The 14531-nt window shown below is 41.7% G+C and overlaps 1 protein-coding gene across 3 annotated transcripts in view; it reads left to right on the top strand.

Annotated features, from left to right (window-relative positions):
* LOC132866107 (immunoglobulin-like domain-containing receptor 2) overlaps positions 1–13622 on the top strand; it is a 58220-nt gene extending 44598 nt beyond the window's left edge. For 2 of the 3 annotated variants that reach the window (XM_060898690.1, XM_060898692.1), the window contains 3 exons: positions 3673–3874; positions 4362–5070; positions 12174–13622. In XM_060898690.1, coding sequence (XP_060754673.1) covers positions 3673–3874; positions 4362–5070; positions 12174–12209 — 947 coding nt within the window. In that variant the 3' untranslated portion in view covers positions 12210–13622. Of the gene's footprint in view, positions 1–3672; positions 3875–4361; positions 5071–6250; positions 7094–12173 lie in introns of those variants that run through there. The other variant, XM_060898691.1, reaches the window with a different exon arrangement.
* Positions 13623–14531: the final 909 nt, after the last annotated feature.

Below are 14531 nucleotides of genomic sequence, written 5' to 3' on the forward strand. Positions count from 1 at the left end.
CATGTTCTGTTTATTCCCTAACAATGTCTCACTGTACAGCTATGAAAATTATTTTTTAATAATAATAATAATAATTATTATTATTATTATTATTATTATTATTATTATTATTATTAAGTAATTACAATATATTTAAAATTTATACATACTGTGTATATTACTGTGTGTGTGTATATATATATATATATATATATATATATGCACCCCTTGTAAAGATTAGTTTAAAAAAAAAGAGAAAAATCCAGCCTTTACTTGAAATACATTTATTCAGAGAAGAACAAATCCATCATCAAGAAATAATTATTTTCAACAAAAACACATGTGCCACTATTATTGCCACCTTTGCATTTAATACTTTGTACAACTTATGTTTGCTAGTAAAACAGTACCGAGTCTTCTCCTATAACATTTTTTAAGATTGGCAATACAGAGCAGGGCATCTGAGCCCATTCCTCTTTACACAATCTCCCGATCATCCAGAGTCCTCGACCCTCTCGTGTACACACGCCACTCCTCTTCAGCTCAGCCCACTGGTTTTCAATGGGGTTCAGGTCAGGGGACTGAGATGGCCCTGGCAGAAGCTTGATTCTGTGGTCAGCAAACCACTTTTGTGTTTGATATGGACATGTGCTTCAGATCATTGTCCTGCTGGAAGATCCAGTGACGACCCAGTAGAGGCAGGCAGAGTTTGATCTAAAATGTCCTGGTATTTCATGGAGTCCATGATGCCGTGTACCCGAACAAGGTTTCCAGGGCCTTTGAAGGAAAAACAGCTTCAAAACATCACAGAACTTCCACCGTATTTTACAGTTGGGCTCGGGTTCTTTTCATTAGAGCCATCCTTTTAACACCAAACCCACCTTGAGTGTTTATTGCCAAAAAGCTCCATTTTTGTTGCATCAGACCACAGAACATGATTCCGGTCAAAGTTGTAGTAGTGTTTCGCAAATTTCAGGTGCTTATGTTTGTGGTTCACTGACAGAAAAGGCTTTTTTTTTCTGCATACCTTCCAAATAATCTGTTGGCATGGAGGTGGCGTCTGATGGTGGTTTTGAACACTTGGAAACCACAAGATTTTACTTTTTCTTGTAATTCACTAACAGTGATCCTTGGGGGATTTTTTTTGCCTTTCTTACCATCATTCTCACTGTACATGGGGGCAGAATAAACTTGGGTCCTCTTCCAAGCAATTTTGCAACAGTTCCAGTTGGTGTCCACTTTTTTTTATTATTGCCCTAACAGTAGAAACGGGCATTTTCAGGTGGGTAGCTAGTTTTATAACCATTCCCTGACTTATGAAGGTCAACCCACTTCTCCCTCATTTGGTTTATGCATTCTCTTATCTTTCCCATGTTGCTGTTGAGGGAATTTGGCCTCTGTGTCACCTCATATTTGTTCCCCAGTTAATCAGGAGGTCACAGATTACTGCATGAAAGTTCCTACACACTCCAATCAATTCAAACATGTACAATTTAAATGGGAAACATGCTTCAGTTACATTGTGTTCAATATTACAATATACACAATATACATTGTGTTCATTGTGGTCAATAATAGTAGCACATGTGTTTTTGTTGAAATTTATTTTCTTAATTATTTCTTGTTTTTTTTTCTCTGAATAAATTTATTTCCATTAAAGGTTGGATTTTTCTCATTTTTTCAAAGTGAGCTGAAGTGATTTCACTAAAAGGTGGATTTTTCCCAACCCTTTTTACTAATCTTTATAAGGGGTGCCAATAAATGTGGAGGGCACTGTATTTATACATACTTTCTATAACCTCCTAATCACGTGTAAAGTATCTAAAGTCTAACTGAATAATCTAACAGTGTATAAAATGTTTGTTTCTCGGATTTATAAGACATTCAGCCAAGTGCATGTTCCTTGTCAGAAAAAGAAACTTAAAGGAGATGCGCAGAACCTTTATTTTTAAATAAATTTCTGAGTGGATAGTATCTCCATCCTTGACTCTTGTATGCTGCATAAATGGGAATTAAAAAAATATATATTTTTGAGAGTTAAAATCGACCTCAAAGTTGGCATTCGAGCTGCCCCACTGAGCCAGCCAGCCCTGAGTGCGTGACGTCACAGCAGGAACCGGTTTTAAGGCCGAGGCCTTTGACAGCTATAGACCAAAGTCATATAAATAAAAAATTTATGGTGAAAGTAAGAAATCCTGTTACCGACTTGCTCAACTAAGACATTTGACTTCACTGATTGTGGGTTGACTCTCATTAAAACAGGATAGGTGTTATAACTTATGCAACATACATGTACATGCATGCATTTTCACTGATAAAATATAAAAGGCTCATTAAATAATCAGATGAACTGAGACGATCACATTCTGAAGCGAATTAAATAATCTTATACCAGTAACTTAAACACACAATACAAGTTACACGTATTAATCTAAATGCAGGTAAACAACGTGTTGTTTTATATCCAAATGAGAGTTGGAGCTTACCTGTCTGTGTTCTCACTTCTTGAAGGCCGATCTTGTGGCCGATTGTTTTGAAACAATCTGACTTTCAGTTGTTCTTTCAGTTCTCCGTTCATCGCTTCTTCCACGTAAGGGCGAGATGGCAGCAATATCTAGTGGAGAAATCAGATAGCTGCTCCACTCATTCTCCATTTTCTCCATACTGAGTACTCCGCCATTACTGCTCAGCTCAGGCAATTACTGAAACCTGGGATGGGGTGGAACGTCCGCGGTTTTAGCAACAACCACAGGGAGATCACTGCCTGAGCAATAATATGTCATGTCCCGTTCCGTCCCGGGTTTTACCAACAACCCTCGGCTCACATCCGGGAGAACTGGTGCAACTGAACTTACTTTCCTTTTTAAAAAAAAAAAATGAGATGAGATGAGACTTTCCTTTTCTTGTAGTTTTCTTTTCCTTTAATTGTTGGTACTGCACCCTCTTTCAATACGGGCTTATAGCCAACATTCCTCAACAGATCAGAGGTCTTGTACGAGTCTTCAGTAAAATGTGCAGAGTAGAGGAGAGACCACTTCGTAGGCGCCCAATGTGCCTGTGAACTTCTCGCAAAATGCCTCCAAGTCTTTGCAGTTTGAACATTCTTGAGCCATGAATGCAATGTAAATCCACCTTCTGTCGTGTTGCTGCACCCGCCAGCAACACATCTACATGGCGTGGTGATAAATTAGCTCACAATGGAGGATCGAAGTTGCAGTCAGCTCTGTGTTTTAGTATAGATTTGATTTTCTGGATGAAGAGCCAAAATTGGTATTTGGAAAGCCAGAAATAAACCAGTAGTAGTAGTAGTAGTAGTAGTATAGCGGAAATGGCGATGAGACCGATAGACTTCCTGCTGTGACGTTACGGACGTCAAGGCCATTCATTCAGACCGCTACCTATATGAATCACTTTAATCGTAAAAATTACTATATTAGATTCATTGTTAATGCTTAAAACTATTCCTGTGCCATTCTTGAGGTCTCAAGGCATTTATAAACAAAAGTGAGGCCATGATTCTGCGTATCTCCTTTAAGATATGACTTGAACAGAACATGCGGTCAGTGACTATTTAAAGACTTTGAATAGTGCATGATGCAACTTTGCTTGAACTGGCTGAATATTAAATGCTTTTTGCACTGAAAAAGTAATTCAGAACTTTTTAAATCACTTTGTTTTCCCTTTGCTGGCCAGCTGTCAGCATGTCGGAACTTAGTTCCTTACATGAAGCAGAGACAGATTTCCACCAGGCTTATCGAAAGGTTCAGAAGAAAGCACTTCCAGCCATTCCTGATATGGATGACCCTCCGGACATACTGAGTAGAAAAATGTCTCCAGTGCACACACAAACGTCCGCTCGACATCCTCATCATCGAGTGAAGGAAGATCACCCAAGGTAACTAAGATTTGGGATGTGTGTTGCCACCTCACAGCTCCATGTTCCCCAGTTCGATCCTGAACTCAGGTTCTCCCAATGGTCATGTGGGCTCGCTCCCAATTTCCAAAACCTTGTCACTTGGTGGACTGGCTATGCTAAACTGTCCCTAAGTGTGAATGAGTGTGTGTATGTGTTGCATCCATTCCAGGGTCTATTTCCACCTTGGACTCAGTGTTCTCAGGTTAGACTCTGGATCCACCAAGACCCTGAGCAGAATAAATCAGTTATTGAAGTTGAATGAATGAATCATATAGCCTAATTTTCAAATTTGTGTGTGTTTCTTTCCTGGATTATATTTGTCTTGAGTTGCTTGTGATTTTTTTTAAGTATCCTTTTGTTTTGCAAATATCCTACAGTATATACATTTAAATTACTTATTAATATATCCAAGAAGATATTAATATATATTTAAGAAAGATCAACGGTCATTGTGATATTTCCCCAGGTGGAACCCTCGTTCTGAGCATCTGCAGAGGAAGGCTTTCCAAATGGGAGGACGCACCGGCTCCCTGGATGAGCTTGAGGAATTTGCTATGAGCTATGTTCAGCGACGCCGCCATGATGATTTTAGTGATGACGAGGCCGATTACCTGACAAAACAAAGGCAATGTGAGCACGAGCGAGAATGGCAGAGAGAACGGGAGCTGGAGCATGACCGTTATCCATATTACAGCTCCAAACGTGATTATCCTAAAGATGTCCAAGACAGACCTCATCCTTCAGGTCTTCCTCATGTACCAGGAAATCCAAAGAGACGAGGTACAGGGGACAGCAATCTTCGCCGTGACCCCAATTCACGGGATACGAGAAGGCAGGAAGTTGAGAGTGAGCAGGACTATGATGATGCCCTCCTTAATAGTTTATTGGAACGCAAAGCAAAAGCTGGGAGGAGCTTGTCTTCAAAAGGTGGCCGGAATGAGGAAGAATCAGACAGGCCCTCTAAAAATAGCTCTCAAAAGAGCTGCCACAGTCACTCACCTGGCAACAGATCAGCTAGCAACCGAGCAACGGAGGAGGATGAGTCGTTGCCTCCATATGTAGAAAGGGAACCAGAACGTTTCCGTGGTGCTGTGAACTCCCACCAACCTTTGACCTCCACACGCTCCAGAAAAGAAGAGGAACATAGAGAGGAACTGAGTAGGCCACGTAAAGTGGTGAGTTATATGTAGGCCCAGTTGTTACATCATTCTTCCTTTAGAGTGCTTGAGAACACTTCAGGGACACTTCCAAAAGACAAAAAAATATTTGTGAGGAAATCCCATTAGTGGCGGCACGGTGGTGTAGCGGTTAGCGCCGTCGCCTCACAGCAAGAAGGTCCTGGGTTTGAGCCCCATGGCCGGCGAGGGCCTTTCTGTGCGGAGTTTGCATGTTCTCCCCGTGTCCGCGTGGGTTTCCTCCGGGTGCTCCGGTTTCCCCCACAGTCCAAAGACATGCAGGTTAGGTTAACTGGTGACTCTAAATTGACCGTAGGTGTGAATGTGAGTGTGAATGGTTGTCTGTGTCTATGTGTCAGCCCTGTGATGACCTGGTGACTTGTCCAGGGTGGACCCCGCCTTTCGCCCGTAGTCAGCTGGGATAGGCTCCAACTTTCCTGCGACCCTGTAGAACAGGATAAAGCGGCTAGAGATAATGAGATGAGATGAGAAATCCCATTAGTATAGTCATATTATATACCAAATGTATTTGCACTCTATAAGATTTCCTCAAAACTGTCATCTCCATCAATAATTTCATGTTTATCTCTTATAGACATTTTATGATGAACAGAATTCGCAGGTTGATTCGGACCTAGGTTTTTTGGTCACGGTTCGATTTGTACCTCGCTTCGACAGCAGAAAATAACCTGTACACAGGTAACAAGAACAGGAAGAGGAATGTGCTCTCAAGCATGCATTTGCTTGCATTTGAGTTCCCCCCCCCCCCCCCCACAAAACCATTTGTTAAACCTTTAACGCAGCTAACATTTAAAAATTAGAGATGCACCAAAATAAAGCTTATTTGCACTAATTTAAGTACACGTTGAACCAGAATAAGAAAAGTAAAGGGGAAAAAAAAGAGTTGCTTTTTAAATTAACTAATTTATTTGGCTTTTTATCTTTTTATTTTCATGTATTAATTTATGCTTTAATTAAACTTACAAATAATTTATGCTAATTTAACTTAATTGCAAAACAAGGTGATACAATTTATTTTAAAAATGACCAAGTGTTAATTCAGTACAAAATGATCCATGAAAGTTAATTTTGTGACCGTTTATTGTTTATGCCCTCGGTTGTTTAGTCTGGAATTTGTATGAGCCCACTACATGTCTGACAATTACAGTTTTGGTTTAAGGTCAGCTTAAAGTGATGGTCCATCCCAGATGCCTCCGAGCCCAGAGAAGTCAACAGCACTTCTGGACACAGTTAACACAAGGCTTCCTTTTTGCACAGTAAAGTTTTAACTGGCATTTGTGGATGTAACTCTGTGTTGTTGTGCTTGGCAAAGGTTTGCCAAAGTAATCCCGAGCCCATGTGGTTCTATCAGCTATAGATGAATGACGGTTCTTGATGCAGTGCCATCTGAGGGATCAGAGATTACGGGTGTTCAGCTTAGGCTTGTGCCCTTGCCCTTTACACACCGAAATTCCTCCAGATTCCTTGAATTATGTAATGATATGCACCGTAGAGTGTGAGAAATCCAAATCCCTTCATATCTTTCTTTGAGGAACATTGTTTTTAAACATTTCAATAATTTTCTCACACATTTGTTGACAAACTAGAGATCCTCAGCCCATCTTTGGCCCTCAAAGACTAGGGCTATGTCCGACATCTCTCACTCATTCACTACTCCCTACTCACTATCTAGGGAATTACTAGATAGAGGACTATATAGTGAGCTCATTGGTAAAATGAAAGAACACTTTTGGACACTACTCCGCCGCGCCATTATTTACGTCATCACTGTCACACAATTAAAGCATTCCAGATCAGTCGGCTGGTGGGTTTCAAAATAATAAATACATGCATGCATTTTTGTGATAAATCCATGTTATACTGAATTTCCCACATTAATCAATACAAAGTACTTTGTGTCTGCTGGATCTTTTAGTTCTTTTAAATCAAGGCTGAATACTTTCTTCTTTGCCGCTGCCTTTTATTAAATCAAATTTGCGGCTTTTGATTAATTCCTCGCTCTGCACTGTAACTTTTATTCTTGTATTTTATCTGTCTTATTCTATTTTAGCTTATTTTCTATTCTCTTACTATTTTTAATTGGATTTGAATGTCTATTTATAATGTGTTTCTTCCTCCGTTCATTCACCCCAACACACTTTTTTCTTTCAGTGCAACCGCAGTGCATGATGGTATATATTGCTTGGTTAGTGACCATCTGTTGTCGACTACCTTTCATGGTGCATTGTGGGATACTATGAGTCCACTATATAGGGTGTAATAATTCTCACTATACATTCGGACAGCACTATAAAATGGCGAACTCACTATATAGTCCACTATATAGTGAGTAGTGAGTGATTTCGGACACAGGGAAGGTCTTTCCAAATCATGATTTGATGAAATAGAGTTGTATGTATCTGCGAAAAATAGGACATGGTAGATGACATGGTAGTTTCTGAAACGAAACTCCAAATATAGCAGGATTTCACAATGGAGATATCTAATTCTGCAGGGGAAAAAACCCAAACCTACTGAACAGAAAGACCACCACCAGTTCGCTGATGGTATTGGTTAAATTTTTTCCAGGTTGGTGCTTGTCGGTGTTTGTGCTTGAACTCTTCACTTGAATCTATCTTGTAGGATCCCATGAAGCTGTGTGTCAATGAAGTTGTCTTGGAGTTGTGTTTAAGGGCTTCTGTGGACATTTTGACACAGGCTAGATTTGTCCACTGAAAACATCCATCCATTACCCGTAACCGCTTATCCTGTACAGGGTCGCAGGCAAGCTGGAGCCTATCCCAGCTGACTACGGGCGAAAGGCGGGGTACACCCTGGACAAGTCGCCAAGTCATCACAGGGCTGACACATAGACACAGACAACCATTCACACTCACATTCACACCTACGGTCAATTTAGAGTCACCAGTTAACCTAACCTGCATGTCTTTGGACTGTGGGGGAAACCGGAGCACCCGGAGGAAACCCACGCGGACACGGCGAGAACATGCAAACTCCACACAGAAAGGCCCTCGTCGGCCGCTGGGCTCGAACCCAGAACCTTCTTGCTGTGAGGCGACAGTGCTAACCACTACACCACCGTGCCGCCCTCCCACTGAAAACAGTTTGCATTAAATTAATACACAGCGTGGTATTGCATTGTTGGTGAACATTTCATTGCCAGGCTTCTTCTGTAGTCTTAAAGCAACCGCCTGTCTACTGTATACGACTGGAACATCAACTATGGATATCCATCATCTCATCACTGATTTTTAAATTGCATAATACCGAAACATTTATGTAAAACGGTGAAATGAAATTTTATGAAGTGCATACATAGGGATTATGATAGTTTGCTTATTCTTCTCTTCCCTGATTGATCCTGTATTTTCATTTGTTTAACATGTTTTCGTTTTATATGCACTCATTGGCCACTTTAATAGGAACTAGTTTTGATTCCAAGATCAAATCAAATCAAGTTTATTTGTACAGCGCTTTTAACAATAAACATTGTCGCAAAGCAGCTTTACAGAATTTGAACGACTTAAAACATGAGCTAATTTTATCCCTAATCTATCCCCAATGAGCAAGCCTGTGGCGACGGTGGCAAGGAAAAACTCCCTCAGACGACATGAGGAAGAAACCTCGAGAGGAACCAGACTCAAAAGGGAACCCATCCTCATTTGGGCAACAACAGACAGCCTGACTATAATATTAACAGTTTTAACAGGTATAACCCTCAACTGTCCTCATGGGGCCGTCCTTCACAGGAGTGGGGCGATAAAACTCCGACCAGACACAGGGCACCAGGATGGATCAAGCAGGTCCGAGGGGCAGAAGAGGCCAGCATCTCAGTCCCAGGATCAACATGTAACTCAGAGGGACAGATGGGGGGGGGGAGAGAGAGAGAGAGAGAGAGAGAGAGAGAGAGAAAGAAAACACGTTGTTAGGTATGCCCTAAAAATGACAAGTATTAAATCTGTGTGGTAGGCTCGCAGAGACGAGAGTCTTTACATCAGGCATGACGCACAATGGCATGTTAATATGGTAAAAAATATATCATGACCTGCTCTGGCTGGATGCTTGATTGGGTGATGGGAGCACACTCCTCAGCAATGATGAGATGCAGATGGGACCCTTAGGCCTGGCCAAGACAATTCAGTTACATTTCACCGGGTCTGGGACATGCGACAGAATGTCTGACGGCCGATTCCCTGCAGGCTACGATAGCCAGTCGAGGTCCCCACCGTCTCCACCAAAAGATTTCCTGTTGACTCCATGTAACTCAGAGGGACAGATTTGGGGGGGGGGGGGGGGGGGGAGAGAAAGAAAACACAGGTGGTTAGGTATGCCCAATGTCACCTGAATAAGTAGGAACAGTATACATATTGCACCGAGTACAAGCAGGGACTCCGGCAACTAACTATGACAGCATAACTAAAAGGAGAGAGCCAGAAGGTAACACAGGCATGAGGGAGCCCCGGGACATAAAGCAGCCAGCCACTGCACCGTCAACAAACTCGAGTGAGCAAGCGAGTGGGGACTGACAGCATCCATACATCCCAGTTTACCAAAACACTCTGTCTGAGGACCCTCCAGATCTACTCCTTTACCTCATAAACACCATTAACAAAAGGCTTGACTAAACAGATATGTTTTCAGCCTAGACTTAAATGCTGAGACTGTGTCTGATTCCCGAACATTACTTGGAAGGCTGTTCCATAACAGTGGGGCTTTGTAAGAACAGTGGGGCTTTGTAAGATCCCTGTTCCTGGCTGCAGGACTGGAACCCGATGTGATCTTCTGCCGTTGCATGCTGAGATGCTTTTCTGTTCATCATGGCTGTAAAGAGTTGCTATGAGTTACTACAGTGGCATGCTGAAAATGTCTGTTACTGTGAACAGTTAAGTGAGCAGAAAATGAACTGATCACCAAAAGTCATAAGGGTAAAGATGACACATTTCTTTAATATTTTCCACAAGATTACATTTTTATTTCCATCATTTACAGGCGTAAAATACCAAAAATGAAAAGGACCTGAAGCAAAAGTTTGGGCACCCTGCATGGTTAGTACCTAGTAACACCCCCTTTGGCAAGTATCACAGCTTGTAAACGCTTTTTGTAGCCAGCTAATAATCTTTCAGTTCTTACCTGGGGGATTTTCACACATTCGTCCTTGCAAAAGGCTTCCACTTCTACAAGTTTCTTGGGCTGTCTTGCATGCACTGCTCTTTTGAGCTCTATCCACACATTTTCAATGATGTTTAGGTCAGAGGACTGTGAGGGCCAGGGCAAAACCTTCAGCTTGGGCCTCTTGAGGGATTCCATTGTAGATTTTGAGGTGTGTTTTGGATCATCGTCTTATTGTAGGACCCATCCTCTTTTTAACTTCAACTTTTTTACAGATGGTGTGATGTTTGCTTCCAGAATTTGCTGGTATTTATTCGAATCCATGCTTCTCTCGACCAATGAAATGTGCCCTGTGCCACTGGCTGCAACACCACCCCAAAGCATGATCGATCCACACCCATGCTTCAGAGTTGGAGAGGTGTTCTTTTCCTGGAATTTGGCACCCTTTTTTCTCCAAGCATACCTTTGCACATTGTGGCCAAAAAGTTCTATTTTGATTTCATCAGTCCACAGGACTTGTTTCCAAAATGCATCAGGCTTATTTAGATGCTCATTTGCAAACTTCAGACGCTGAATTTTGTGGCTAGGACGCAGGACGCAATTGTACAAAACAAAAATAATACACAAATCTTGCAGAAAATGCTGAAAAGAAATGTCGTCTTTACCTTTATGCCTTTCTGGTGATCAGTTCATCTTCTGCTCAGTTAACTATTCACAGTAACAGACATTTTCAGCAAGGGTGCCCAAACTTTTACATGCCACTGTATATCCTTCCTGGCAGCTCGAACCAATCTGGCCATTTTCCTCTGAGCTCTCTTATCAACAAGGCGTTTGTTTCCACACAGAACTGTCGCTCACTCAGTGTTTTTTGTTTTTCGCACCGTTCTGTGTAAACTCTACAGACTGCTGTGTGAAAATAGCCTGGGCCCGCCCATCCTAAGCGTGACGCAACACGAGGGCCTGTTGCAAGCTTAGTCTGGCCAGGCAAGCTATCTCCAGCTCTTCCAAGCTCCCGAAAAATCGGGAACCAATCAACTTTGAGCATCTCCAACGGCCCTGGGTAGAGGTGTGTTCAAGGCACTGACGTAGTAGAACTGCGACCGGAAGCCATAGATTGTTTACAGAATCTATGCCGGAAGTGCTTCATTCACGCTTCCGCATCTATTACGCATAGATGCTGTATTGAAAGCATTCAACGGGAAGTTCTCATTGAAAACGGAGCAAAGAGCAGCCCTGGAGGTATTTATTGAAAGGAAGGACGTTTTCGCCTTGCTCCCGACCGGCTTCGGTAAGAGTTTAATCTATCAGTTAGCTCCGTCGCGTCGCATACGTCAGAGGAAAGAGTGATGTGATTGGTTTAAGCTTCGTCACAGCCTTTTCTGGCTTCGACCAGTAGCAAACTGAGGCATTTCAGGGAGGCGGGTCAACCACGGGCTCTGGGAAACGGTTGGGCTTAATATCTTGGCCAGACCAATAGCTCGTAGAGCTTTGTCGCATTAGCCAGACTAGTGTGAAAACCCCAGGAGATCAGCAGTTTCTGAAAAACTCAAACCAGTCCATCTGGCTCAAACCAACACCCACAGTGAAAGAAAGTCACACTTTGAGATCACAATTTTTCCCGTTCTGATGTTTGAAGTGAACATTAGCTGAAGCTCTTGATTTGTATCTGCATGATTTGATGCATTGTGCTGCTGTCATGGGATCGGCTGATTAGAGAACTGCATCAAACGGCAGGTGGATGGGGGTTCCTAATAAAGTGGCCAGTGTGTGTGTGTGTGTATATATATTTATAAAACAGTGTGGGTAATATTATTTTTGAAATAATAATAATTATAATAATTGACTTACAGCCCCTCACTTGCACTATTTTCACAGTTTGCTCATACTAATATTTGCATGACTGCCTGTACACACAAAGCATCATTTATACTCTTTTCCTGTCTTTTTCTCTCCCTTTGTTTTTTTTTTAACAGAACACACTCCTAAGCAGAGATTCGCTCATAGTCTGACCAGCAAAGGCACGTGTCACATGCACTTGCTCTCCATCCAGCATCTGTAGGCTTCCCTCTCGACACACTGATCTTCACACTTTTTAACGTGCTAATTGGTGCTCAGACATCCTGGAATGCTCAGAGGATTAAAAGGAGGACAAGTATTTATTACGGCAACATACAAACTGTTCTGGAACAGCTCGAGATAACAAAGAAGCTTTGTTTTCTTAAATAAAATAAATGTTACTTATCTGTACAATGAGCAGCCAAGAGGCTTATAACTGGAAAGCCAGTGGAGCTGCAGTTTTATGAAGACGAGATCAAAGATTACTTTGTGATAGTATTTGACGTATTTTATAGCACCTCCAAACTATTATTCTTTGAACACTTTTGATGTAAAAGGTAAAGATTTTTCAATTCATAAGGAACTTTTGCAATGAAACAACGTGGATGTAGACTGTAAAACGAACTGGTGAGACAGTATCTGTTTATTTTATCAGGTAGGACACAGACCGTCATTGCAGGAACATGATTATGATAAAGCATTATGAGTAATGGAAGCCTTACAGAGGTTGCTCTTGACACGGGCCTTAATCGTGCACAAAGAGCACACAAGTCTTTGTGATGACACACGAGGATGAGTTCACCAAGACGTTACCAGGAGTCCATGCCGCTGTGCGAGCTCAGACAGTGCATGACGTCATGCAGCTTGTGTGGCATCCAGAGATTTGCGTCCTTTATTCCCACTATGACGTAATGTGCCAAGAAAACACTGCAAATGTGGAATCTTTTGGTTTTTTCCCCATAATTTGTCTGTGTCTGTTTTAATACAAAAAGGAGTAGTTGAGAAACTTGACAGTTATTAATATTGTACCTTTTTGCCTATGTAGATTTATACATATATACACTATATTGCCAAAAGTATTTGCTCACCCATCCAAATTATCGGAATCAGGTGTTCCAATCACTTCCATGGCCACAGGTGTATAAAATCAAGCACCTAGACATGCAGACTGTTTTTACAGTTTGGAGCTGGCCCCTTCCTCTTCCAGCATGACTGTGCACCAGTGCACAAAGCAAGGTCCATAAAGACATGGATGGCAGAGTCTGGTGTGGATGAACTTGACTGGCCTGCACAGAGTCCTGACCTCAACCCGATAGAACACCTTTGGGATGAATTAGAGCGGAGACTGAGAGCCAGGCCTTCTCGTCCAACATCAGTGTGTGACCTCACAAATGCGCTTCTGGAAGAATGGTCAAAAATTCCCATAAACACACTCCTAAACCTTGTGGACAGCCTTCCCAGAAGAGTTGAAGCTGTTCTAGCTGCAAAGGGTGGACCGATGTCATATTGAACCCTATGGATTAGGAATGGGATGCCACTTAAGCTCATATGTGAGTCAAGGCAGGTGAGCAAATACTTTTGGCAATATAGTGTGTATGTATATATATATATATATATATATATATATATATATATATATATATATATATATATATTCAGTACCAGTCAAAAGTTTGGACACCTTCGAATTCAATGTTTTTTCTTTATTTTTATTAATTAAAAAAAAGACATTTCATGTCTGAAAGTAATGACGGATGTCGTTTCTCTTTACTTAGTTGAGCAGTTTTTGACATAATATAGATGACTACAGTTGTGGAATAGGGCTATTTACTCTATTATTTACTTGAGCGGCACCTACAGTTATCGACATCTTAATGATCTTTTGGATATTGCAAAAGTAGTAAAGACTTTCAGTACGTAAATTGTGCATGAATAATTGCTCAAACTTCCAATGAAAAAAAAATTGAGTTGATTCCCGATTACTTAGCGTATCAGATCACGTGACAGCCTTCCACAATTATCGACATCCAGATGATTATTTATACACGTATATAAAAAATATAATCGCTATGTGTTAACAATACATAGTTTTTATTTAAAATTTGTTTTACATAGATTAATATTTAGTACAAAATATCTCATCTCATCTCATTATCTGTAGCCGCTTTATCCTGTTCTACAGGGTCACAGGCAAGCTGGAGCCTATCCCAGCTGACTACGGGCGAAAGGCGGGGTACACCCTGGACAAGTCGCCAGGTCATCACAGGGCTGACACATAGACACAGACAACCATTCACACTCACATTCACACCTACGGTCAATTTAGAGTCACCAGTTAACCTAACCTGCATGTCTTTGGACTGTGGGGGAAACCGGAGCACCCGGAGGAAACCCACGCGGACACGGGGAGAACATCCAAACTCCACACAGAAAGGCCCTCGCCGGCCACGGGGCTCGAACCCAGGACCTTCTTGCTGTGAGGCGACAGCGCTAAC

Source organism: Neoarius graeffei, chromosome 18 (assembly GCF_027579695.1).
Source record: "Neoarius graeffei isolate fNeoGra1 chromosome 18, fNeoGra1.pri, whole genome shotgun sequence".
NCBI classification, from domain to species: Eukaryota; Metazoa; Chordata; class Actinopteri; order Siluriformes; family Ariidae; genus Neoarius; species Neoarius graeffei.